At 36.9% G+C, this 26422-nt stretch overlaps 1 protein-coding gene across 1 annotated transcript in view; it reads right to left on the reverse strand.

Moving 5' to 3' along the window:
• Positions 1-589: 589 nt before the first annotated feature.
• NUP133 (nucleoporin 133) overlaps positions 590-26422 on the reverse strand; it is a 36472-nt gene continuing 10639 nt past the window's right edge. The window contains exons 8-26 of the mRNA XM_086461010.1: positions 26264-26334; positions 25554-25701; positions 24548-24695; positions 23710-23867; positions 22513-22604; positions 20190-20353; positions 18602-18696; positions 18259-18483; positions 17150-17272; positions 16596-16695; positions 15342-15584; positions 13935-14068; positions 12183-12341; positions 10512-10647; positions 8716-8834; positions 7122-7202; positions 5100-5164; positions 1839-1927; positions 590-794 (exon numbers count right to left, since the gene is read on the reverse strand). Coding sequence (XP_086317136.1) covers positions 658-794; positions 1839-1927; positions 5100-5164; positions 7122-7202; positions 8716-8834; positions 10512-10647; positions 12183-12341; positions 13935-14068; positions 15342-15584; positions 16596-16695; positions 17150-17272; positions 18259-18483; positions 18602-18696; positions 20190-20353; positions 22513-22604; positions 23710-23867; positions 24548-24695; positions 25554-25701; positions 26264-26334 — 2487 coding nt within the window. The 3' untranslated portion in view covers positions 590-657. The remainder of the gene's footprint in view (positions 795-1838; positions 1928-5099; positions 5165-7121; positions 7203-8715; positions 8835-10511; positions 10648-12182; positions 12342-13934; positions 14069-15341; positions 15585-16595; positions 16696-17149; positions 17273-18258; positions 18484-18601; positions 18697-20189; positions 20354-22512; positions 22605-23709; positions 23868-24547; positions 24696-25553; positions 25702-26263; positions 26335-26422) is intronic.

The raw sequence follows: 26422 nt of genomic DNA on the forward strand, positions 1-26422 counted from the left end.
AATAGATAAAAATACTAAAATTTGATTTTGAAAAAGTTTAATCTCACAGATAAAAAACGAAAGAAGGGTCTATGTACCTATAAACCAGAGGGCTTTGAATGGGAACTGTGCTTTATTCCTTTCTGACACAGACAGGCTGAGTGACCACTGACAAGCCAGTTATCCTTTCTGGGCCAGTAATCTTTATTCTGCAGCAGAAAGCGTTGTACAAAGGCAGAGCAGAGTTAACTTCCAGAACAGCCATTTGTTTCTAAGCAAGCTATGCAGGCACCCAGCATGCGTGTTTTCAGTGTGTTCTCCGAACTGAAATCCCAGCCCCAGTGAAGTGAGAGCACCTTCTGCAGTGGGTCCCACCTTTCACCCCGTGTGTCTGTGTACCTTTGAGTCTCAGGCAGGACTCGCACTAATGAACATAGAAAATGAAACAGCAAGTTTATGAAAGGCACAGAAAATTAAAACTTGCTTTTTCTTTTGCCTGAAAACGTACCTCTGCCTCCCCTGACTAAACTGTCAATGTCTATGCATTTAAGACCACGCATATTGTTCATATAGATTTTATTACAACATTTTAGCAAAAAACCCCAAACAACATAAAAAAGTATACATAAATTTAACAGTTCTTCAGAAAAAAATATTTTTTTAAAAAAATAGTGAGGATCATGCTTGTCCCTGAACGTAGAGTTCGTAGTTTGCCTTTAACACAAATACGAAGTAAGCCTTATATTTCAAGTTGCCAAGTTCATCTGCTTGCAGCAAGTCGTTCACATCTGGTAAATATTCACTTAACTGAACTCCTACAACACAAAAAACCTTTTATTACAGCACTGATAGAAGTACTTTGCATTAGCAGTTAAGGTAATTCTTAAGTAAACACCTGTGCCTGCCTCAGAGTTAAATTACTCTCTTGGAATTGAGAAGGTCTAATTCCATCATACATGTCAAGAAATAAATAAGGCTTAAGTAACCTGTAAAACAGAGTTAAAAAAACATTTACTACCCAAACAGAGCTTGTCAGTGAATTTATGACTAAACCTAAAATCCAAGTCTTCACATAACACATCACCAAAATTAATTTAAAAAAAATTTAAAAAAGGAAGATCAGTTGTCTAATAAATACCCGTTATCATTAGTTGCAACTTTCAGTCTGGGGTGTGAGAATCTTACAAAAGGAAAGAAAGTGACAGGACTGACACTCACAACTAGAACTGTTCTGAAGAACTTAATTTTTGTATTTTTGACATGGAGCATTCTGTTCTGGAAAAAGTTCACATGCAGTAATATTCAAAACGGACTTTGACCCTAAATTGCTTCCCTCCCTGCCCCTGCAGCTGTAACTTCCATGGCCGTAACTTTCCATGGTCAGCTTTAACTTGGGGTTCTTTGTTTGGGGTTTTGTTTTTGGGTTTTTTTTTTTTGTTTGTTTGTTTGTTTTTTTTCTTTTGTGGAGGGAAAACAAAAACGAACAAAAAATTAAGTTAAAATAGATTAAGATCTTCTGCATGACAGACAAATCCCTTATCACAGAAGATACGTATTTAACTCCAGAAGACATACTTTACTGTACAGTAAGGAACTGCTAAAAATCTGATGGTTGCCCTACTGAGCAAATAATTTGAGGGTACTAGGATTATAACCAAGAAATCTGCTCGTCTCTTATCCCCTCAACATTTTAGAGATAGAATTAGCTCCATATGATTGTCATTACCTAGTGGCATGCATATAGAAGTTTTCATTGCTTTGAGAATTTATTAACACTACTTCTTATGTATTAGTATTCATCTAAGCAGCTTTTGAAACAACAGTTTCAAGAAGTTCAAGTATATTTAAGCACACTTTACCTTCTTTCAATAGTTTTTGTAGTATTTTCACAAATATACTATCTTTAGATGCTTCAATTGGATCATCTTTACCATCTGAACTGGACCATCTGCAAGTCAAAGAATAATTCATGGAAAGAATTGCACAGATGAAATCAAGTGAAAGCTGACAAGCAAATATATGCAGGAAATTTGACAAATTATCAAAGTTCATTAATACATGTTCACAGAGAAGTGTTCTGTGCTTAGCTACAGCTCAAAGCAAGAGGTTTTTTTCTATCTTGTGTTAATTACTCTTTATTCCAAGAGTAAAACTGCCATAAAGTTGCACTATTGTAACGTAGTCTAGTTAGGAGGACAACAGAAATGCTTCTGGTCTTCTAAACTGTAAAAGAACACATTATTTCTTTGATAAAATAAAAAATATTATCCATCCAAGGTAAGAATTAGCCATATCTTACCATCCAAGGTAAGAATTACCTGTTCTCGGTAATTATTCTTTACAATTGAGATAATGAAAGTATGGATTTATTTTCTGGTAGAATAAAGCAAAAGCACCATATTTGAAAAAAAACAAACCAAAACAAAAAAGCCAACACCAGGAAAAGGAAGGAGGAGGAAAAAAAAAAAAGTAAAATCTAAGTTGCAGGGCTGTAACAGCACACACAGACACAAAGCAAATACAGGTTGCGGCATTCGTGATTAAACATGAAGGTGAAGACTCGCGAATGCAAGCCTCATCTGTGATAGAAAAATCTGTTTCGGATTTTCTTAAGAGAAAGATTATTTTAAATGACAATTTTTCATCCTTGCAGAGCTTTATATGTAGCAGTTTTAAGTCAACACCAACCTAACAACTTTTGCTGTGGTTCTGATCTTTCAGTTGTTAAAACTTCCTGTTCCATATGTTAAACTGCCAGACAAAACCCGTTCGCATGTCACTCCCTAAACCAGCAGGAACCGACTTGGGCCAATGGGACACGCTTGCCACAGATCTGGAGCCAGCTCCCAGAAGGTGTTACTGACAAATCCTCTGTACTTCACTGAAACCATGGTTTTACCCTGGATGTCACTTAAAACTCCCAAGCTTCTAAGATTTCATCTTTAATTCTGCTGAGAAGAATGCGAGGGAAGGGGTAGAGGGAGTCAAGGAAACAAATCACTCTAAGGCACAGAGGAGGACAGTGAGGACCCTACCAGAACGTCAGGAGCACACCCAGCAAGGCTCTCCATTCTACCTTGCCACCACTTGTAACTCTTAAGCTACAAAACGGGTGCCATCCTTAAAAGTAGGTACTGTAACATGCCAAGTGCTTACTTCTGCACACAGATGAAAGTTAACACGACCTCTTCTGAAACAGCCATCAGCCTCTTTGCAAACCTTTTGTGAGCCTTGCTGGACCGGAAACTCAACCAGGACATCAAGTTTTCTAAACACTCCGCAGTGCAAAGTGATCTCAAATTGCATCTGGTAAGCTAGCGGAGTGGGCAGAATCTTGTCAGCATTATGTATGATTTGAATGGTTTCACTATTATGTCCAAAACCCAGGGTAGACAGGACATAAACCAATTATTGGACTGGTGCCATGTAGGAGTTCTGGATTCTTCTTCTTGTCTTGAAAATAGCAGCAAGGGAAGAAAACACTTGGAATAGTGTGAACCTGTTTCTGCATATCATTTGTGTCATATGTGACAATAACTTAGTCATGCAACTAGGAACTTATTTTCTACAGACCACTGTCCTTTGGAATCTATCCTATGAGTAAGTGTGAATCCAAACACTGCTTATTTCCATTGTAATCACAAACGGCATAGTGCATTTGGAATGTATTTCCTCCTCATCTTTCCTTCTGTAGGTCCTCTTGGAACATGGACGGGAGTTAAAAAAGCTGGATAACGGGAAAAGGGGGGAAAAGGGGGGAAAAGGGGGGAAAAGGGGGGAAAAAGGGGGGAAAAAGGGGGGAAAAAGGGGGGAAAAAGGGGGGAAAAAGGGGGGAAAAAGGGGGGAAAAAGGGGGGAAAAAGGGGGGAAAAAGGGGGGAAAAAGGGGGGAAAAAGGGGGGAAAAAGGGGGGAAAAAGGGGGGAAAAAGGGGGGAAAAAGGGGGGAAAAAGGGGGGAAAAAGGGGGGAAAAAGGGGGGAAAAAGGGGGGAAAAAGGGGGGAAAAAGGGGGGAAAAAGGGGGGAAAAAGGGGGGAAAAAGGGGGGAAAAAGGGGGGAAAAAGGGGGGAAAAAGGGGGGAAAAAGGGGGGAAAAAGGGGGGAAAAAGGGGGGAAAAAGGGGGGAAAAAGGGGGAAAAAGGGGGGAAAAAGGGGGGAAAAAGGGGGGAAAAAGGGGGAAAAGGGGGGAAAAGGGGGGAAAAGGGGGGAAAAGGGGGGAAAAGGGGGGAAAAGGGGGGAAAAGGGGGGAAAAGGGGGGAAAAGGGGGGAAAAGGGGGGAAAAAGGGGGGAAAAAGGGGGGAAAAAGGGGGGAAAAAGGGGGGAAAAAGGGGGGAAAAAGGGGGGAAAAAGGGGGGAAAAAGGGGGGAAAAAGGGGGGAAAAAGGGGGAAAAAGGGGGAAAAAGGGGGGAAAAAGGGGGGAAAAAGGGGGAAAAAGGGGGAAAAAGGGGGAAAAAGGGGGAAAAAGGGGGAAAAAGGGGGAAAAAGGGGGAAAGGGGGAAAAAGGGGGAAAGGGGGAAAAAGGGGGAAAGGGGGTGCCACTTGAGTTATTTAACTCGGGAGAGAACAGTAGCGATGCTTGATGAGAAGGTTCTTCTGACCAATTGGATTCAGCCTGTGTTTGTTGTTGAACATCCCTAAGAGTGGCTCTTTCAAGCAGTATTTAAGGCTTTGACCACTTACAGTCAAGAATGTGGCTTTAACTCAAAAAAGTCATGAACTTGTCAGTGTGGTTTGATGGTCAAAAATAAGTGAAGCAAAAGTTTGCAGAGGTGACCTCTGCACATGTTGGTCTTAAAAAGCTTCTATCTTGAGATGCTTCAAAGGAAAAAGAAGTTTCAGCATCAGGCGCTTCTTTTACCTTAGCAAAGGGTCCAAGAATGAAAGCTGCATGGCCATGTTTCTGTCTCAGGGGCTGAGAATGCACAGTAGGCTGCCAGTGAGCTAAGCAAACAAAGTACTACAGATTTGTTCTGTTGAGGCTTCACTTTACTACTTTTCACTTTATACTTTACTAACCTTATACTATGAAATTCAATCTTTTCAATGAGCTAGCAAATAGTATACTGATATGAAATTCCGGAAAAGCTATGTCACAAATACTCCAAGTAATTTATATCAGACTTACCCATCTCTTTGGAGAGCCTTACAGAGAATTTTAAGTTTAAGATGGTTTACATCCACTTCCTCTTCCTTCAATGCATATAAGGAGAAAAGACAGGTACATTAAAATTTTTATTATTTTTTTAAAGAAATAATCACTCTGTCATACAGATTATACCAATGAATTAAAACCAATGTTCAGTAATTGAAGAAATTAACACATGGTATTTTAACAGATGACCTGCTCAGACTGTTAAAACACCAAAGACTGTTCATTTACATTAAAAACATGGCTCAGACTTTCTACATCACCACACCACTGCTGAAGACCAACTGCCTCAATCTGAAAAAGGGCACATGAACAAATACTAATTTGTAAAACAGTGTATTCTAGGCAAGTTTTATTTAAAATGTGTTAAACGGTGACTGAAGCCAACGCTTTTTTTTCAGCATGGCCAAGCTAACTAGCATGCATCGGTGTCCACATCAGGATGTATGTTTTATGAATATATTCGTAAATGTCTTCAAAGATACACACTTGTCTTGGGAAGGGCAGTCCCTTCTTTGCACAAAAACTTTTGAGATAATTGGTGTCAGAGCCCCTTTTAAACATAATGTCAGAAAAAAAGACCATATATTTTTTCCCACCTCTCAATGTCCTGAAGCATCACACCTGCTTTAAATTCCCCTTATAAGAGATAACAGAAACCACAAACACTTGACTTTAGAAGCCTGGAAGCAAGAGGATGGGTCAAGACTTTATGCTATGCTTAAAGAGAAAAGCAGGGAAAACTACAGAATGGGTAGTTTTTAGATTCTAGTCTAAACCTCCATCTCTAATTTGTGCTGAATGGTTCTACGTTACAGACTCAAATATCTGAGCAAAAAATAATTTTGAAATCTCATGTTTTTAAAGTGACATTTATTTTATTTAGATGTAAAAATCAATCTAGTTGTCTCTGTGTTCATGAACTGTGTTAACACTGAAGAAGAAAACTAATTTAAACGAGAACCAAATGAGTTCACTCAAGTTTATTTTACTGCAAAATACTATTATTTGGACTATATACATTGTAAAAATGAAGGGAAAGTTAGGAAAAAAGCATTGAATTTTCTTTTTAAACTAAAGAGAACTAACTCAGAGTAACACGCTACTCTAAGTAGTAATTCTCTTTCCTCAGTACACAAAATACAATATAGTACTAAACAGGACAAGTAAACACTCTCACACATAAAGCAAAAAAACCCAACTAGTTAACAACAGTAAAGAAATGTTATTCAAAAGAAAATTTGATAAAGGAAATGCAATTAAAACAATTTAAAATCAATTTACATTTTAAAAACAATTTAATTATAAAGATATTTACAATTACCAAACCAAAGTTATAGAAGACCAACAAAACGGCACAATGGTGTTTACAAAGCACTACTACACGTGGAGCCCTACCCAGACTAGCAAGAGTTGGGATAATCAGAAAAAGAGCTCTCATTTTCAATTGGTAAGGAATACTTCGGCCAAAATAATACCACTTTAGCTTTTTAGCAAAGACTGTTGTTAACTGAGGTTGAGTCATTCATGCTTAGTGGAAAATGACTCCTGACAAGATACTAGATCATACAAGGAGATGCAGTGAGAAAGCAGATGGCAAATCTGTGGTTCAATGCTGTTGACATGTTAAAAAGGTGGTGACTATCCCACGTTATCTAATGACAATCAGAGAAACCGCCAACAGGAAAGATACAAGAACTAAACTACTGAAGAGATGATCTTCATCCTGTTTGGAGAAAGCCTGTAGGGAAGCAAGGCTCTAAAAAAAGAAACTATAGATGGCAAGTAAAGATGAGGAGTGTCATTTTTCTTAAGCGATCTAAACCACATTTGGCATTAAGTCCCCAGTGACTTGAAAACACACATCAGGGGTTATTTTGAATTACCGTACACTAAGCTCATATGTTAACTACTTACAAGTGCACCATGCTAGTTTAAACAATAATAAACGAAAAAAGTAAGTCTCTGGGTTAGAAATCGTTCAAAAACTTTTCCTACCTCATCAATATATTCCAGCAGATCAAGTGCTTTCTTGAAGTCATACTCATTGGCCCTTCTGTTCTCATCACATATGTACATCTAGGATATGAGAGATTAACGCAGAGAATTATTTTTAGCCTACAAACTAATGTAACTGATATCATGGACAACTCACTGTGGGAAGACCACCATGTATTTTCCATTTACATGACCTTCTCATGAAAATATGTCTTGATTCAACTGCAAGTATTTTTATAGTAAGGAATATACTTAAGGTTTTAGAGCAGCATTCCACCTACATAACAATGGTCTGTGGACAAATGATATTGGATATAAGGCTGCTGGGTTTCAAATTTAAATGCCATTTAAGGCTGTCACATTCCTGGACTATTGTAGCCAGAGCTCAGCTCCACAAATAAGCTCTCAGAATTATTTGGGTAATTAAGCTCGAAGCAGTACTTAAGCACACGTACTGCTTTTCACCTTTAAAAACCAGACACGTTTGCAATCAACATTTCACACACACACCCCACACCAAAATTCTAAATTAGTACTTCAAAGGAAAATTAACATTAATGCTCTTTTTATTTACACTTTCCAAGTTTCGTTCTCACATTGCAAGGAGCAGCTATGGATATTGGTTTGTCAATAGAGAGAATTCAGAAGTAAAACTGTCATGGTGCCAGCGCTTGCCAAGTCATGAGTGACACTTCCTACTCTTCCCTAATCCCACAGATAGCCTCACTTACAGATGATGACTTCAGAATCTGCTATAAGTGTTGTTCTAAGAAAATGAGGGGAATGTAAACAAGAACACTATCAGCTTTTGATTTTCCACGGGATTACAGAAAAGTTAGGAGTTGCAAAACTGACACCCAAACAGGATCTGGTTTGTTTTCCAATGTATCACTGTTACTCATTGAATATTTTTTGTCTGTGTCACTGGATGGTAAAAACAAGCTGCCAACAAGGCAGAAACAATAAGACTACTGGCTCCTGGCTACCACCAGAAAGGGGTGTGGAAAAGGACTCGGCGTTATTAGTGATCCAAGTACTGGAGCAGTTCAGGTTTTTGTTTCGGTATGGTGGGTTTTCGTTGGTTTTTTGTTTTCTTTTTTCTTTTTTTTTTTAAAAAAAGTAGAAAGACTTTGGGTGCCTCTTTGCAACAGGTGACCGAAAGCCTCTTCCTGCTCCTAGCCCCTTCCTTTTCTAGATTGCAGCATCCTTCTCCACTAAGGTGGAATTCTTTGTTCCTTCTCCCTTCCAAGTGCTACCCTACTGAGAACGTAACAGAAGGTAAAAATTGTCTCATAGCCAAAAAGCGGCTTAGACCAGTAAATCAACTTCTGGCACTGGTGTGATTTGCTTTTTCTCCTAGCGGCACTCTAAAGCACACATTCAAAGAGAAGAAATTTGAACTAAAACCAGCATTCTGAAGTTTGGTCCTCATAGAAACTACACAAAGATAAACCAATTCACCGATCAGATCTTTAGGTGCTTATTAAGTCATACAAGGCATAATGACAGCTGTGGTCTTATTTATTTTATCACACAGAAGCAGAAAACATATTGGCACTTTACCTGTGTAATGAAGAAAACATGAGATACTTACATCAATGAGCTGAGATACCGACAACACTGGCATATCGTTGAGGTTCAACTGTTTCTCTGCCAGTAATTGTTCAGGAAGTGTCTCTTGGTGTAACAGAAAGCGTTCCTGTTCTGATATTTCTTGTAGTCATTTAAGGAAATGAATGTTGCACGTTATTAAAATGTAGTAATAAATTCTATGGCACAGTACTAACTGTCAAGTCACAATATTATTCAGGACTGCAAGTGTTTGTTATGAAGCGTTCTATTTGGACACTCATTTATGTTCCTGAAGCACAGAAATACTTCAATACTGTCATCCAGGTGAACTAGTGCGCCATGGATCTGCTCAAGATGCAGTTATTCCATTTTTTTTTGGTTTTACTTTCTAGTAAGATCTGCTTCAGGGTTATAAACTTATTAGGCTGAAATAATCAAAATGGAATAATTTCAGCCACATCATGTGAACCTCGCCCTTCCCGCCCCGTTCCACTGCATGGTAGAAAGGGGAAAATAATTCCATGGAGCATTTTATCTGTTGAAGTGGATAAGCAAAATGTGGCAGAAATAATTATTCTTTCTTTATCAGTAGGAAACTGATACACAAAGAGCCTAAGTTTTAAAAGCTATGTCACATGTCACATGGAACTGTGTAGCTAAGTCCAGACCAAATTTTGACAGTCCATTAGTCTACTGAAATAAAGCTTTGATTTCCTCATTTTCCTACACTTTTCCTATTTAAAGATGATTCTTCACATCAGCATAGTTTGTGGGGTTTTTTTCCCACAGCGGTGAGAAAAACAAACCTAAACTTTTAAGATTTCATGTAATGTTTTATAATTTAAGAGGCAGATAATATATTATTATTATTATTACAGGCTAAAAAGAATTTGTAAAGCTTTTTCAAGAGCATTTCTTTTAGGAATTGTACATAACGTACATGGATAAATATGCAGCTAAACAGAAGTAAGCTTGAGTAGCAACCTTGAGTAATATTTCAAAGCTTCCCCCTGGTGGCCAGTATCAGTTTAACTATTGGTGTAGAACTGCTTTTCCACAAACTCACAGCACCATGTGCTGCACAAAAGTATCAGGAAAAGTGTATTTTCCGAAGTGATAGGAATGGCAGAGCAGTGGAACCGTTGCATTTGGTAATGAAGCAGAATGGCTGTTCCTGCTTTTCCCACTAACACCCTTTCAGTTAGAGCACAATGAAACACTGTCACTGTAACTTTCTACTAGACAGACACAAAGATGCTGGGAAAGCACTTCTTGATCACAAATGTATATATTTGCAGGTACCTTATTACAATACAACCTAGTTACTGGATTTCCTTGTACAGCCCAAGAGTTTCAGGACTTGAAGAATTCAGAATTGAGAGCCATTCAATAAACAAGCTTTAAGAAATTAAATAATTTTTACTTTGCATCTGAAATATAAAAAGCAGCTTCACGAAAACATATTCAGTGTGAATGGCTTACAAGTTTCAGCCACTTCAGAACTGTCTAACAACTTCTCAAAATACTGTGCAGCTTGTTATTTATGCCTGTATTTTGCACGTTATTAGAAAAAGTGAAAAGTTACAAGTTTCCAATGCTCATAGTCCTAACTCAGAGGTGAAAGTGAATACCGAGGTTACTGCCTCACGCTGCCTTCCTTACTCTTCCTGCAAGCAGCAAAATCACCAGTCCGTGTATCCTTACCACATTAGGTTAAAGCCCTCAACCTAACAAATGAACAATCTGCAAAATGAACATGATTCTAATTCAATAACTTCCTTAGGCTATTCTTCACTTTGCTCTGCTTTTGTTTCTTACCTTCTATTTTCTCTTGCAGTATGTCTTCTGAGAAGTCAGATGCCAGTGCAGCTAATTTGCTCAAGCCGAGAAGTGTTTTCTTCTTTGCAAAATATCGGGTCTCCATATTTGCTAAAGTCTGCAACGTTCTGTGAGCCTGAAATGAATATAGATGTTAGAAATCAGTTTTATAAGTTAACATCAGAAGGTTAACAGGTAAGGACTTAATCTGAACCGCAGTCTGACAGCTATTTATCATTTGTAATACTACAACCTTTATTTTTAAAAGTTGTAAAACTTGCACATTGAAACTCTGTCTTACACTCTTCAGGAACAGACACCAATCTCTACTCCAATTATATATATATATAAAAAATCTTTTCAGTACTAATCAAGAAAAAAATATCTCATGATCAAATTGCAACTTCAGATATGATACCTCTGAGATCTTAATCAAGGCTTTGCCACGAAAGCCAGGCAAATATGCCTTAACAGAACAATTTTGCATGCAGATTGATTTACTTGTTGAGGAATCTGAAAAAACAGCATTATATATATATATATATATATATATATATAACTGCTGCAGTAACCAAACACACAGGCAAGAATTTATTTGTCTGTCAGATAAAGGACCAGAAAGTTTCTGAGTACTTACTCAGAAGTAAACTATCCAGACTGAATTACCTGTGTATTTTAGAACCCTTGCTCCCTCTTCATAGTGCTTTGCTATAACAGAGAAAACTCCAGCTGACAGAAATGGCATATTACAATATTCTCAGGGTGTTTTTTTTTTTCTTGTTATTGTTTGTTTGGTTTTGTTTGTGTTTTTTGGTGGGTTTTTTGTTTGTTTGGTTTTTTTTAAGGGGCAGATGGTATTATCAACCTATGATTTGCAGTAGGATAAACATTTCCATGCTCTACATGCTTAATAAATGTGCACATGGATTGAAAGAAGCCATTTTTGTTTAGAAATAGTTTATTTGCTAAAGTGAAATACATTCCTAAGTCTAGCAGAAAGAAGGAAAGACTGGCCAGCAGCAAGTGGGGCAAGAATAACTGGGCAGCCTACAAGGCAACAAAGGATCTAGGTGAACCTGCTTTGGCAGGGGGGTTGGCCCAGATGATCTCCAGAGGCCCCTTCCAACCCCTACCGTTCTGTGATCCTGTGATCAAGTTTAAAGTAAATGTCACATTAATCTATCCAGACGCACATTTGCTATTAAAAAAATACTTTTAAGCTATGCATGTAAATGATTAAAGTAATCAATACCTTTTTAACTTTTGTGATACCTCCAAATTCCTTTGCTTTAAACAGTTAGTCTTGAAATGTAAGTTTCAGTTTTTTCCTTCGCTGGATAATCTGATAATGCTATTGATATTCGCTGTAAACCCCCAATCCCATTGAAGTAGTGATCACGTAGCCCAACAAAATTTCCTTGATAAAAAATACTGGTCACCAACAGGGATGAAAATTTCCATTACATGGTGCAGTGGCTTACATGATGTATACCAGGTGGTGCCTGGAGGGAGGTTTTTAGTACTCTGTTAATCTGTATCATCTCTCCCCTAACTCATCTAGCTAAACCGTCCTTTGATGACAGAGTCATAACTAGATCATTTGCCTACTTGAATAGGTGCTTGACCGGTTTAACATGATATTTCAGTTTGGTTGTATTTAACAAACCCTACCTTTTGCAAATCATGACTATTGATTTCATGTAACCAGCTCAGATGCTCATGAGCTTGCAAGAAACTGGCCAGCTGTCCGTGCTGAGCAATAGGCTGAGATAACAGCTTCCCTCGCTTTCCTTTTTCTAGATACCAGCGAAACAGGAAATCTGAAAAATTCTGAAGATGACAGGAATATGAACACATTTTAAAAGTTACATTTCAATACCTTGCTTCTCTTCTAAGGCAAACTGCTTCATAAAATACAGTTGGTAAGAACATGGTAAGAACCTGCTTAACAAAACAATCACACACACAAAAATACAGTGTTGAAAAAAAAAAAAACAACTTAAAGAGCCCTGACAGAAATAGTGTTTAAACATTTCATGAGCTACTCTGCGACAGATGCTGATACACACAGCATCCTTCAGTGGAAATGAAGAAGTGCCAAATTCTTCATGTTAACCCACAAGAATGGAACAGGTATCACATCAATAACAATTCTAGTCTTATTTTTTTACCTGTTCCTTTGCCCTCCTCAGAACTCTGGGCTTACCATTTCCTTTCATATATACATTTACTTCTGCTATCACTGTTTTTGAAACATCCCCTTGTATCTCCAGGTGAACCTAAACCTTTAATTCTCTGTCATTACTAAAAAATATATTTTAAAAAAAAACTATTTTATCCTCAAACACTTCAATGTAGAAGAACTAATCAGGATTTATATTTGAGATTAAATTTAGTCTTTTCAGGGTAATTTTAGAATAATACTAAATTTTATTTGCATTAACAATTTAAAAAATAAAGTCTGAAGAGGGCATCAGTCTGATATTCTATCCACCTGACTTGATCTATTCAGCTCTACATTTGCCACAGTAACTTCTTTTCAGAAAGTGTTATATTTTTCCTTTAAAATAAAGCATGTGAAGAGGAAAAAAAAAATAGAGAATTTATCCTTGTCAGTAAGTGTGAGTATTTAAGCCTCACTATTAAAAACCTTTGCTATAATTTCTTTTACTTTTTCTTATTAAAACACTCTTCCTGTACTCTTTTTATTAGGAATCCTGCAGGATTTCTCTTTGCTTCATTGTTGTGGACAGCTAAGCAAATTGATCTCACCAGCTCTCAAATTAGAGAACTTTTCTCCCAGTCCCTCTCACTCCAGGTAGTCTCTACTGCCTCTTCCGTAAGCTTTCCAATTTTTCAGCACACTTAAGTTTTTAGAACAGATTTTAACAGACACTGGAAAAATTGTCCAACAAGTACCTAGCAGGACAATAGAAGACCACAGCAACGCCCCTGCCTTCCTACTCTTCTTAGCTGCTTTCCTATTTACACATTTAACAGACTCTTCTTCTCTTTTGGAAGTTATCCTTAAACTTATATCACATTAGTTTAATAAGACAACAGTACACTGAGTACAGAACCTCAGTGAACAAGTCACAAAATGCTGAAAGATATTAAGAGTGAGACAGCGTGTTTGAGGCTCAGAAAAGGTCCCACGAAAAGCCACTGTCCATGCAGCTAGCACCTATAGTTCTGCTGACTTGATTTGCAGTCTCAGGGTAAAATACTCCCTTGAGTTCTGCACAGTGAGTGTTGACTTCTATTTTCCACGTTACCCCCAGTGTGTATCTGTAACTATATATGCATTAAAAAAAACCCAAACAACAACATAAAAAAAACAAACAAAAGAAATCATAACTTCTGCAACATTTCAGGTGCAAACTTATGAGAAAACACTATCTAAAGAAAACAGAAAAGAGTTACCTGATCTGCGAACTGACTCATGTAACGTTGTAATCTGGCCTGATTGTCCGTCTGCTCGCACATTTGCACCAGGATGTCAAAGTCACAGTACTTCTCTGCTAAAGCAGCTGCCATCTGGTACTGCCCCAGGGAAACTACGTAACCAAGAACAAGGAGTTAGATCAAACAAGCTCATCTTTGACTGTAAGAGGGTGACTGAGGGTAGAGACCAGAAAAATGAAAACAAGTTTCAAGTGTTCACATCAAGCACATACTTACACATTCCCAAAGAAATATTCACCTACTGCACACACATCCTGTGCCCAGGCACGTTCACATACCTACCACCTCTGCCCCCCAGTAAAAGAGGAAAGAAGAGAAGTTTAGAATACTAAATGGCCAGTATACATCCTATTTTTGGACTAGATGACCTTTAGAGGTCCCTTCCAACCCAATACATTCTACGATCCTATGATTTTCTCTGAAAATTATCTGCTATTTGTGCTGGGGGGTGGGATTCAACCCATGACTTCAGATCTGTAATAACAGCCATTTAATTACACAAAGTGAAAAAGCAGCGGACGGAGGCTTTTGATAAAAAAACAGAACAAGTAAAGACAATGGGGTTTGTATTTAAAACCTATTATTTAAACTTTTGGGTTCAGTTAAATACGTAAGAGTTAGCAGAATTCTCAATATTTTTTTTTAAAGGAAATGTGAACTCTAGATTGACCATAATGATATAAAATGTATTTACAAGGTAACAGAGCCCACGAACGTCAGTAAAACTGAGAATGATAGTTTAAGAGACATTTCTGAAGAACGTTAGGAGGCAGAGATTATTTGATTGTTCTATTCATATAATTCATTTTTAGTCTAAAAAATTTAAACTTTATAAAGTTACTAAAATTTACTTACTGCAAGTTATTTCCACTTAAAAAGGGAGCTTTGTTGTCAATTATTCATTAAAGACTTGACCACATCTGACACGTTAAACAACAGGTTTGATTATTAAATAATCAAAATGCAAAAAGTAACTTTTTCCTGATAAATGCTAAAGAAGCTTTCTGGCATGTAAGCTTATGTCAACTTGCAACAATATAAACATTTAGAAATCCATTTATAGCCTATTTTCAGCCAAGCAGCACAAGATAAATTCCTGCCAGAAAAATATAACGAGTTAGCAAAATAAAAACACTCAAGCAGCAGCGATGTGTCTTAGAGGTAGGGGCATGGATGCAAATCTAATCTGTTTTCATTTTGGAAGTATCTCATTAAATCATAAAACCAGTCATTTACACTCTGAAGGCAAACATGTAGAACAAATAGAATTCATAGACAGATGCCATTTACTCCATCAGATTTGCATAACCTCCTCATCAAATGACACATTTAATCCTTGCATTAAGGACAACAGACAATACTTACGGAGGGGAGACAGGAGTTCTGATCTTTTCTGCACATATTCCATTTCCAGATTGCTGTATCGCTCCTGATCAGCAGGGCGGTCCACAGATTTCAGCTGAGAAACGTAGCCGTCTAGAAAACAGTCCAGTAGTGCCACCAACTGCTCAGCCACAACGCTACGGAGGTTACTGTCCGCCTGGGGGTACACCATCTTCAGAATGATTCCATGCTGACGTATTATGGCTGCACGAAGGCCACTAGATGCTTGGGAAAACAACACAGTGAACATTAAACGATAATCCTATCACCACAGGAATCTATGCTGAATTGCAGCAAAAACATTACTACGTATAATTAAAAAAAATAGAAAGAAAAAGCTAATAAACATTTTAATTTTAAAAATCAAAGCACTACTATATAAAAAAACTATACTATTAAAAAAACCACCAAAACCACATACTCCCATCTACTTTTACATATTAAATTTAGCCAAAATATAGTAAATAAAAACAGAAATAAAACTACCCCCTAAACTACACAGATCTACACTGTCTACTATCAACACCAGCTATTTTCCAGAAGAAAAGAATCATTTGCACCATCTGCAAGCAAAGTAGAGAATATACACTGGGAAAAGGCAACTTCTGTTAACCTGATTTAAATACTCAGATGTATTTCATCAAGACATAACATGCCAAATTAGCTTGCATTGGTCCTGCTTTTCAAAAGATCTTCATCTTGGGAGCACTAAACAAGTGTGGTTTATATGTAGATGCCACAAGGAAGCTTAAGCACCAACTGGCAACTGCTTGCTTCTGCAAACATTTGTCCTGATGTTTTTTCATGTTATTAAACCACCAAAACAAAACACACTTAAGGAAGTGGAGGATCATCAGTCCTTTTAAAACAGTTATAGATCAGATTTTATGATTCATTTTAATGTCATGTAACCCATAGGTCTGCCAAGCAGAACCAGTGCATACAAAAAGAAAAAAAAAAAAGCTTTGTCTCCTGAACTTTGTTTTTGCAGTCAGATTTGCAATGCAAGTTTTAAAGGATTGTCATCAATACGGGACAAAATAAGTGTTCATTGATTCATTCCGTTTCATTCGCCAAATGAAACCTTTAGTGTCTCTAATTCTTACTGACAACCTTAAAGCAGCTTTTAATGGTAAGTTTAACATTCAGGTTGAAATTCATGTGTTCTGAAACCCATGAACCCATCCTTTTTGTTTAAGATAGATAATTAACAAACTAGTAATAATAATTTCTCACCTGTCCATGGTATATACTCGGGTTCTCTTTCTGGAAGCTCTCCTGTTTTATATAAAGACGCTCTAGACTGACGATACTGACAGGCAGCTTGCAGCATGTCCTATTTAAAGGCAAGGACATAAGTACTTTAAAGTCTATCTGCTTAGGCACAGACCATAAAAGATGTTGTCTTTTATAATTCTGAAATATTCTTTTAATATCCCCCTTCTTTCTACACCACTTTCTCAGTTGTATAGACGAGCACAGCCTGACTGAGCAAGAAACCTCAGTGCTCAAGCATAAGCTGTTCACTCTTTGCTTTCTTACTCCCACTTTCACAACTTCCAACAACATTGCAGCTTCTCAAATCCTCTTTAGCAGTGGCTCAGGAGGAAAAGGAATGGCCCTAATTCTGCACGAGACCATCTTTTTCTTCCCAATACGTGGGACGTGAAAAGTGTGTTCACTTTTGTTCTTATGTCAGTACCTCAGGCGTGCTGCACCCGGCTTGTTGAGTGCTCTTCAAGTGCCTACCTTCCCCTCCCACAAACACTTCAGTTAATGCAGTTCTGTACCTTAATGATGTTGTTCACATTGACCACTATCTGGGCCCACTCAATTGATTCAATAGGCATATCTCTCAGGATTTGTTCCTCTTCTTCTAGCAAGCATTCAAAGATGGAATCTATCTGGGACACCTTAAACATAGAAAGAAAAACTGCACTGAACACAAACATATCCATTACCAGCTGATACCTGAAAGATGTACAGAAAAATAAACAAATATTAGTAGAAACCACATCAATAGCCAAAAATATTAAGAGGTATCAACTAGTCAAATGGATAATGAAGCCAGCAGCTTATATTTCATGCAATACTTAGAATAAAAGAATTGCCTTCTTTCTGGACTTAAATCTGTGAGAAAAAAAAATTTAAAATATCAATCCTCATTTTTGAAAGCAATTCCATAAACTTTTATTAAGTATATTCCTTCATCTTCCTCTGAAACATTTAGCGGTAGAATTTTCATTAGATAACGTATACTGGACAACAAATCTGCTTTAAAATAGCAGACTATTATTTCTTTTACATTTATTTTTCCCTATTAGCAACCACTGTTCTCTACAAAAAACACTTTGTGAGAATAAATGTTTCATGTATAGTTCTTCTCAAGAAGGAAGAAAGAAATACAGACTGGGTGCTTGACTGGAACATGGCATAAACTGAGAAATAGCTTAGATTCACTGAAGTTAGAGGACTAATAATTATGAGAGGCTGAATTAATACAATTCCATCCAGGACAGCTCATCAAAGCAGCTCGCCTATCTGGAAAGCTTCATACTCTTCAGTTCAACCCTTAAAAATGACGATTTAGCATACATCTTCTGATGTGCCAGGGAATTTCACTTGTCTTTTTCATCGCTCATTCATGTTGGCTAGTTGGAAATCGTAACAACTTTACTTCTGCTACATGAAATTTGTCAGAATTCACATTTCAGCTGCAGACATAAAAAGTATGTATGTTAAAGTGAGAAAAATACTACCACATCATCCCTATTTAAAGGGAAATTGTTTAAAGGCGAATTGATTTTTAAAGGGAAAAGTTTCAAAGCAAACATTAAAGCACTGGAACTTTTACTACATGCGATACTAAACGGCGATTCAGAAATAACAGGTTTCTTACCTCTCGAAAGAACACATCTGCGGGGGTAAGACTTGGTGGAATATCACACTCTCTTTTGTTTAATGCAATCAGTACAGCAGCATTCACTAGATCAGGCAGCCTGGAGTGGTGATTCTTGAGAACAATAGCTGCTGCTAGTTTCTCTGCATGCTCACAGAGCAACAATCGAGTTGCCATCAGCATCCCTCGTACTGGAAAACTGCCCAGACGTTCAAATACACCAACCTTTTATTAAAAAAAAAAATGCACACCACATGCACTTTAAAGTAATTCTTCTAGAACACCGTTTAAAATGAAATAAGACTCTGTGTGTGCTGATACCAAAAGAACAGTAGAATTTTACCTGGTGAAGAAACTCAATGAAGAAGGAATGTGCTTTTGTCTTATCCTCTAGCTGATGAAGAAGAATGAGAGATGTGTTGCTGAAACCAGCTGCTTCTAAAAAAAGAGAGAAAAATCTTAGATCAGAGCACTTGATATCTTTATTTCTTGGTAACTAATTTTTTTTTGCCTCTGAGGTAAACTTATTCCTATAAGTTTCTATAGTCTTACCACACTGGTACATTTTTAAATACATGCACACACGTTTATGTATTGCTTATCATGCTGGTTTTGATGTGTTTTGTGAACTCTATCATAGCTGAAGTAAAGCCTTTAGAAGCAGCTAAATTTATTATGCCCTAGACCACAGCTGCTACAAAATAAAGTGTTAGCAGGCATTCAGAACTAAGTGACTGCGTTGCCTGCACAATTCCATTGCACCACATAAGTGCTTGCCCAGCACTGCTCTACTTTTCTTCTTCCTCAAATAAGCTTGCATCTGAAAATCCAGCTAACATTTCCATCTGGACAATCAGGTCCTTACAGGAGTCAGTAACGATGACAGAAGCTTCCTCACAAGTATTCTCACAAGTATCTCACCCCAGCAGAGTTCTCCAGAGCCCACGTTATTTTCCTATTTCAGAATTTTTCTATATTCCAAGTGTGCCTTAAACCAAAAGACTACCAAGACGCAAAAACACAGAAGAACTATCACCATGAGCAAGACTATTTCCAAGAAGCTATCAATTTTCGCTTCTTGCTTCAGCCAGGAATAAACGCAGGTAAGCTGCCGAATTAAGAATAAAGTTGTTTCTGAAAACACTAAAGATCTGATGCCTGATAATTTCTAACTGGCTGCCACACAGAAACAGCAGCAGGAAGTATCATCGGTCTGTGACTATCTACAACATGAACTTTCAAACTAAGTCTGCTCAGTAACTGGCAACTAACTGCTGCCTAGAGATCCTGGGGACAGTTTCAAATTAACACTGTTCATAAGAGGGAAGCAGAAAGGAGTTTCTTGCTGAAAACATGTCTGCTTTAAATCTTTATATACAACAAATACTCCACAATAAATTTCTCTAGTCCTCTTTTAGGCAGACATAAATACTGAAGCCTCAGGGGGATACGAGCTCACTCCAGCCAGGATTCAAGCCTACCAGAAGCTGTGCGGCCACACTGACAAAAGGGCTAAGCAGGAGCAAATAAAACTGTTTCTCTCAACATCTCTATTTGCAGAAAATAATTTAGACCTATCCAAGGAATCATGGAAACACTGAAGTGACACCACCTGTTCCTTGCATAAAGTACCCTTCTCAGAAATGTTTTCTTTGCTGTTTGTGTTTACTATATGAAGTCTAGAACTAACCACAGGTTTATCTGGGAGTCTCTTAAGATGCATCTTTTAGCCTTTCTGGAAATACATCCAGTGGTGAAAGAGGGCAAGGGACACCTATGCCTTTTCTGAAAACTTAAATTATAAATTTTATCTAGAATACTGTAGACAGTTTTTCACCAAAAAAAAAACCCAAACAAAAAGCAAAACCCAGATCCCAAGCAACACCAAAAACCCTAAGAAACACCCCCCCCCCCCCCCCCATTATGTTTACCTTCAGGTACAGATTCAGCCCATCTTGGATCAGAGGCAGGGTAATCATCCATTAAGTCCACACTGATCTGAGTCACTGACCTATCCAGTTCAGCATCAGAATCCAGATCTGCATTACTTGGAAAGAGCTCAACTACCATGCTTTGTGCATTGATTATATCTTTCCTGAAATTAAACGAATACAAAGCATGTGAAATAAAAACAGTAGACAGGATTATAGGAAAAAGAACCATTCAATTAGTAAGGCTTTCTGATGGCTTTCTGTATAGTGCTTTAGATTATAAATATCAAGCATTGTTTGGGCTATCTTTAAACTAATTATGGAAAAAACGGTGTTCTGATTCTATGGATGACAGGTATTCAAGTTCTTTTAAAGCAAGCAGGCTGAACAAGCTATAAAACAAAAAAGCACAAGCCAGGAAGTGTTTCAAATCACTTTTTATATTATTACCCCAATTATTATTATTTAAGAGAAAAGATTCATCACGTAGAGCTAAGTCTGGATGTCTCTGGTGGTTAAGTCACCAAATTTCTATTGCTTGCTTTATAACCCTTTCAAGACTACAGGTAATGACTCCCACAAATGCCAACAGAGTAAAGGCTCTCAGGAAAATGCTTCAGCAAATACAACACATTTTTCTTAGTTCCTGTAATGTCAGAGAATCTTATTCAAGTAAAAGAGGAAGAAGCATCCAAATGCTTAAACCTCTGAGGTATGAAGTTTTACTTAAGAACTCTATGCAAGAAGCATGCAATATTCACACAAAGCTCTGATTTGATTTCGTGAGTAAAAATTACTGTATTCCAACTGAGAAGCAATACTGTGATTCCAATATACTATCTGATTTTGGAAATATTTATATTTTTTAATGAGACTTTCAGTTTGAATGTTTCTATGACCAAGACATCTTGAAATACACCAGCAGTGCATCCAGAAATTGCAGAAAGGTTTACTAAAGCAAACTATACTTTTAAAAACTGGGATATACTGAATCTTCTGTTAAACAACCTTGCATTACTTGCTCTGCATCAACTACTTGGCCATCTGGACAGGCCATTGCCACATCTGTTCTGTGGAAGATTTCACCATCCATTTTACCATGCTATGCTATTTTTCTGGAAAAAAATCTGAATCAATACTATACACATCAAGCTATCAATTTCTTCTAGTTTCATAAATATAACCCAAATTTTAATCAAAGTAACATTAAACTTCCATACTGTTTCACATTGTTTTCCTTACTACCTCCTACTTTCTTCTGACCGTTTCCAACTCCCTTGTTCACATTCTCAGCGATACCAACTTTCATATTTGCTATCTGTGCTGTCAGACCTTGGCTACTCCAGTCACCTCAGACTACAGCCACCTTCAGCAGCAGCATTTCTGTTTACTGACGTGTCCACTTCTGAATACATGTAGATTTTCTTTCTAGATTCTGTGCATGTTTACAGATCTTGATATCCTTTTATTATATGTGCCTAATCCCCTTCATATCTTCTACCTCACATGCAGCTCTGTCAAAAGCACTCCTACTTCCTGATATCTTAAATGTATTCTTTTTAAAGTTTTAAGACTCTTTAAGGAGATTAGCCCTAAGAGGGTTTGTGGTTTGTTTTTGGTTTTTGTTTGGTTTTTAAATGTTTGTTTCTTTTAAATAAATATATATTGAAAACAATCCTCTCTAAACATAATTAATCTATGTCCACAGCTCTGTTTATCTTATTATCTCTCCTCTTCCTCCTTTGTTTACATCACTATCTCAACATCAAATCTTTTGGAGGCATTGCATGCCTCTCAACAGCCAGGTTGCTTTAATCAGGATAGACAACCAGTGTATTTCCTTCCACTGCCTCTATATCAGTCAATCTAAAAAAAAGACAGCATCTTGCCACAGAATCTGCCATGCTAGTTATTCTTCATGGCCACATAAATAGTTACTAAACATATTTGAAAGTATTATTGAAAACAGCTATGCAAATAAAAATGAGGAAGAAAAGGAAAGAATGTTTTTTTAAACAACAAAACACCATTTACTAAAAAATAACAAAGTTTAAAGTTGTTTCACTGGCAGTAATGTCACAGAATTTATGCAAAGTAAGCAAAAAGTCATTGAGATTACAGAAATCTGCTCCTAGCACGTATCACTTCTTCACTAACTCAGGATGCATCTAACACGTTCCTAATAAAGATGCACATGTGTCTTTAAAATAGCTTTAATTAAAACAGCACAAGAGTATCTTTACCAAGACAATCTCTTACTCAAATAGGCTGCCTTCAAGAACAGAAAATAAACAAAGTCTCAAAAATCAAGTGCAATTTCTACCTGCAGTACTGTAGAAAAGCAGCTTTCAGTAATTTAGTCTTATCTTCTTGAGCTATAATTTCTAGCCTACTGCTTGCATCAAACGCAGGACTCTGAAAACGCAAAGTAAAAACTTCAGTCAAAAGAAAAATACCAATCTTCATTATGAAACGAAAACAATTGTCTAAGTAGCATACAGATTTAAAATAAAAATGCCACCTGGAAGCAGTTGTGTTTATTAAGCCAAACACAAGCCCATAAGATACATTACAATGGAAGTCACACAGTGGTTTGACCTCAAGCATATTAATAAAGTTCACACAAACCGCAAAGAAACTTTCACCAGTTAAATCTTTTATGGTAATTTAAAATATTTTAACATTCAAAAAACATTTTTGACAAAATTTAAAAGGCATTCATGAGTACTATCACCCACAAAAACAATGTAAGTGCAGACAAATCTAACTAGAGATTAGTTCAATAAGAAAAACATAGTTCCATCTGAGCAATCACCACAAAGGTCTTCTACTAAAATACTAATTAATAATAACTGATTTAAAAGGTGATTTAATTAGAATAAGGATCAAAACTCACTATTACCACATAGAAATATTCTCTAATTTATATTGTGACAACTGTTCTATACTTCCGTCCCATTCCAGGGACATCTCCAGGGCACATACATTTTAAACAAAACAGATTTGATGTAAACAAAAGCTTAATAAATGCACATTGCACCAACTATCAATAAAAATACTTTAACATATTTTTGTAACACTATATTAAAAAAAATATTTTAAAAAAATTAAAGAAAGCAGAAACAATATTCAGCTGCTAGGTAGCTCTTCTCAGCTTAACCTCCAAGCTTTTCACAGCGCGATAAGAAAAAAGTGTCTCATATGCACAAAGTAACAGACACAAAAGACTTAAGAAACCATCCTGATCAAAAAGTAAGAATAAAGCCTGAATGTCTGCAATAGTGTTACATCAGGCCTAGTGACATACAGTAATACATCTACATGAAAAAAATTAATCATAGAAACCTCGACTTTAAAACAAAGAAAAAAAAGTTACCCGAACTGGCAGATGTTTCTTGGGTTTTGAAAACTGCCTTCATTACAGTTCTTTGAGTCTCTATTTAAAAAAAACCCAAAACTTTAAAACTCAAACAAGCCAGGATTTCCTCAGTTTTCAACAAGCCAAGCAAATACCAATTACCTCACTTCTTGGTCCAGCAACAGAAGACGACAGGGAATCTTCAAGGTCTTCAGGAAGCACAGAAATGTTTTCCCTGGACAAGATGGTGATAAGTCCACTTTTTTTGGTAAAGAAGATGGGGAGGCTAGTACAGGAACCTGCTCCTAAAATGCTATCTCCTAAGATGAGAGTTAAAAAAAAAAAAGGGGGCAAAAAAAAAGCACATAAATGCCACTTTAATTTAAGAATGAAATGTAAGTTTCATAGACAACTATTACATTTTGTTATGACCCAACCAACAGTAACTGACAACTGCACCTGACTTACAGAAATTGTGGATACTATTTGCTACCTAAGATGCAGATTTCCAGATACTGCAAGTTTAAGACAAAAATATGAAGATTCAGGTGGTTCAAATTCTGCCTAAGGACCTGTGCCTCTGAAGGTCAAGGATGACATACTTGGAGACATCTGACCCAGGCACCTAGTAAGAAGTTTAGGCTGAGCCTTGACTCAAAGTTAACTTAAAGAAAAAAAGTTCAGGTAAAGAAATAATTTTTAAAAGGAGGGACACCCCCCCCCCCCCCCGAGACAAACTCCCCACCCTTTCATATACCGAGAGCGGGGATCTACTTCATTTTCATCCAAAACACTGTGGCAATAACAATACTAGATGTCACGTCAGCACTTTCTCCATACACTCATGAGAAACTCCCAACTTCAAAGATTTAATAAAAAGGAGCGTAACTATGATTCTGCTCTCCAAGAAATCTAAATACTGTAAAAACATTAAATTAGAAAAGCATCAACAAAATGGGTGGGGGGGCGGGAAAAGAGAAGTTCCCCCCTCGCATGTTACCTTGTATGCCAAATATGATTTTCTCCTGTGGTAAAGAAATTCTTCCAGTTCCAGTGGAACAAGCAAACACTTCATCTTCCTTACAGAGATAAGCAGCATGGCTAAAGTAATCTGGGATTATCAGAGAGCACAACACTTCCTCTTCTGACTGAAAGCATTACATATAAACAATATCACATACATAATCAAAACCTTAAACAAACATCTAACATTTTAAAGGCTGATCTGAGTTGTCTGAATTTGTTCTAATTAAGAAGATACAAATATAACTTATAGCCTAAAAAACCAAACAAAACCATTTTTAATTTGCCCTAAAACTTAAGATCCTGGGGTTTTTCTCTTCCACATATATGAAATTCTTGCTAATTTCACACTGAGAGATAAGCAAACGGATCAATTATTCTACAGTTTTCACTCTTCTTCCATCTCAAGATTAATTTTCAAGATGCCATTACAGGCAGGGGGGAGAGGGGGGAAGAGTGGAAGAAGGTTACCAAAGTTAATGCCCAAGTTTATGCTTCCAGAAGAGATAGCACAGATGAGGTACCCAAAGACAATCAATGTGTCCTCCCCTCCCAGCAAGCCAGCTGTCCAACAAGGACCAAAACACAGGTCTCTTAATTCCTTTTCCTGCAACAAGAGACTCAACAGTCTGAGATACCTGTTCTAAATGGATTGCATGAGTATACCATAAAATTACTCTGTAGAAACTTTCACAGACAAAAACTAAAAGTAAATCAGTAATAACTAGCTGTTTAGACTTCTATTTTTGAGGCTTTTTATCTTATACCTCAAAGTATAAAGCATAAACTTTACATACAGTTACTATTACATATTAAAAGATGCTAGTACACATTTTCCTCAGAATATTACAAATACATACTTCCAAGAACAAGCTTAAGACAGAATTTTATTTTCCTTTAGACAAAAACCTGAGAGCTGATTAAGTACAGGAATATTCTGAAACACTGTGCTTAACTCAGTTTCCGAGCCTTCATTTGCATACCTGAAAGGAAGGATTATACTGTGTGACCTCCACAACAACGTCATCAGACATCTGGTAGCCTTTATCTTCTACTGTTATCAGAGTGTAGTACACAAGACATGGACAATCTCCAGGATGCCACGCTGCAGCAAGTATCACTAGTCCATCACTATTCAACAAAGATATCGCACCGTTGAGAGAGGCTTATTACATATTTTACTTGCTCAAACTCTACCACTCACAAACCCAGATATTTAAGTACAATCACAAATAAATATTTTCCAATATTGTATTTAGGGTTTTTTTATTCTTTCAAGCTGTTTTATTAACAGCATTCATATTGCAGCACAAAACTGAAAGAAGGCAGTTGTGATTTTATACAATTAAATTAAATAGAAGGGATACTGAATTCTCTGCATTTGCTGGAACAAGTTACAATTGCTTACTTGATGTCTTTGTAATGTCAAGACAAAACTGACACCCAAACCTGATAAAATGACACTAAAAAAGTGAAAGGAATTATTCTTAGGTAATGAATTTGTAATACCAAAGAGATAATGACAGCATGAAGCATAGGATAACCTAGTTAGCTAATATAGAATGCTTATATTATCAGCAGTGGCACTCAAGTAAAATTAAATAGCAATTACTGACATTAAGTTTTTGCAAGAAAACAGAACATATTCATCTCATTAACATAAATCTTACCAGATCCAAGTGTACTTCCTTACCGATTCTGTTGCAAATCCATGTATTGAATATTTACTCCTCCTTTAATATCTTCATAGTTACTTTCAGAACCCTAAAAGAACAATATATCTGACTTATAATTATCTATAAACAGGCTATTAAACAAACACACAAACCCTTTCCAGATGAGCTGGCTCTTA

The sequence above is a fragment of the Leptosomus discolor genome, chromosome 2, assembly GCF_034619465.1.
Source record: "Leptosomus discolor isolate bLepDis1 chromosome 2, bLepDis1.hap2, whole genome shotgun sequence".
NCBI lineage: Eukaryota > Metazoa > Chordata > Aves > Leptosomiformes > Leptosomidae > Leptosomus > Leptosomus discolor.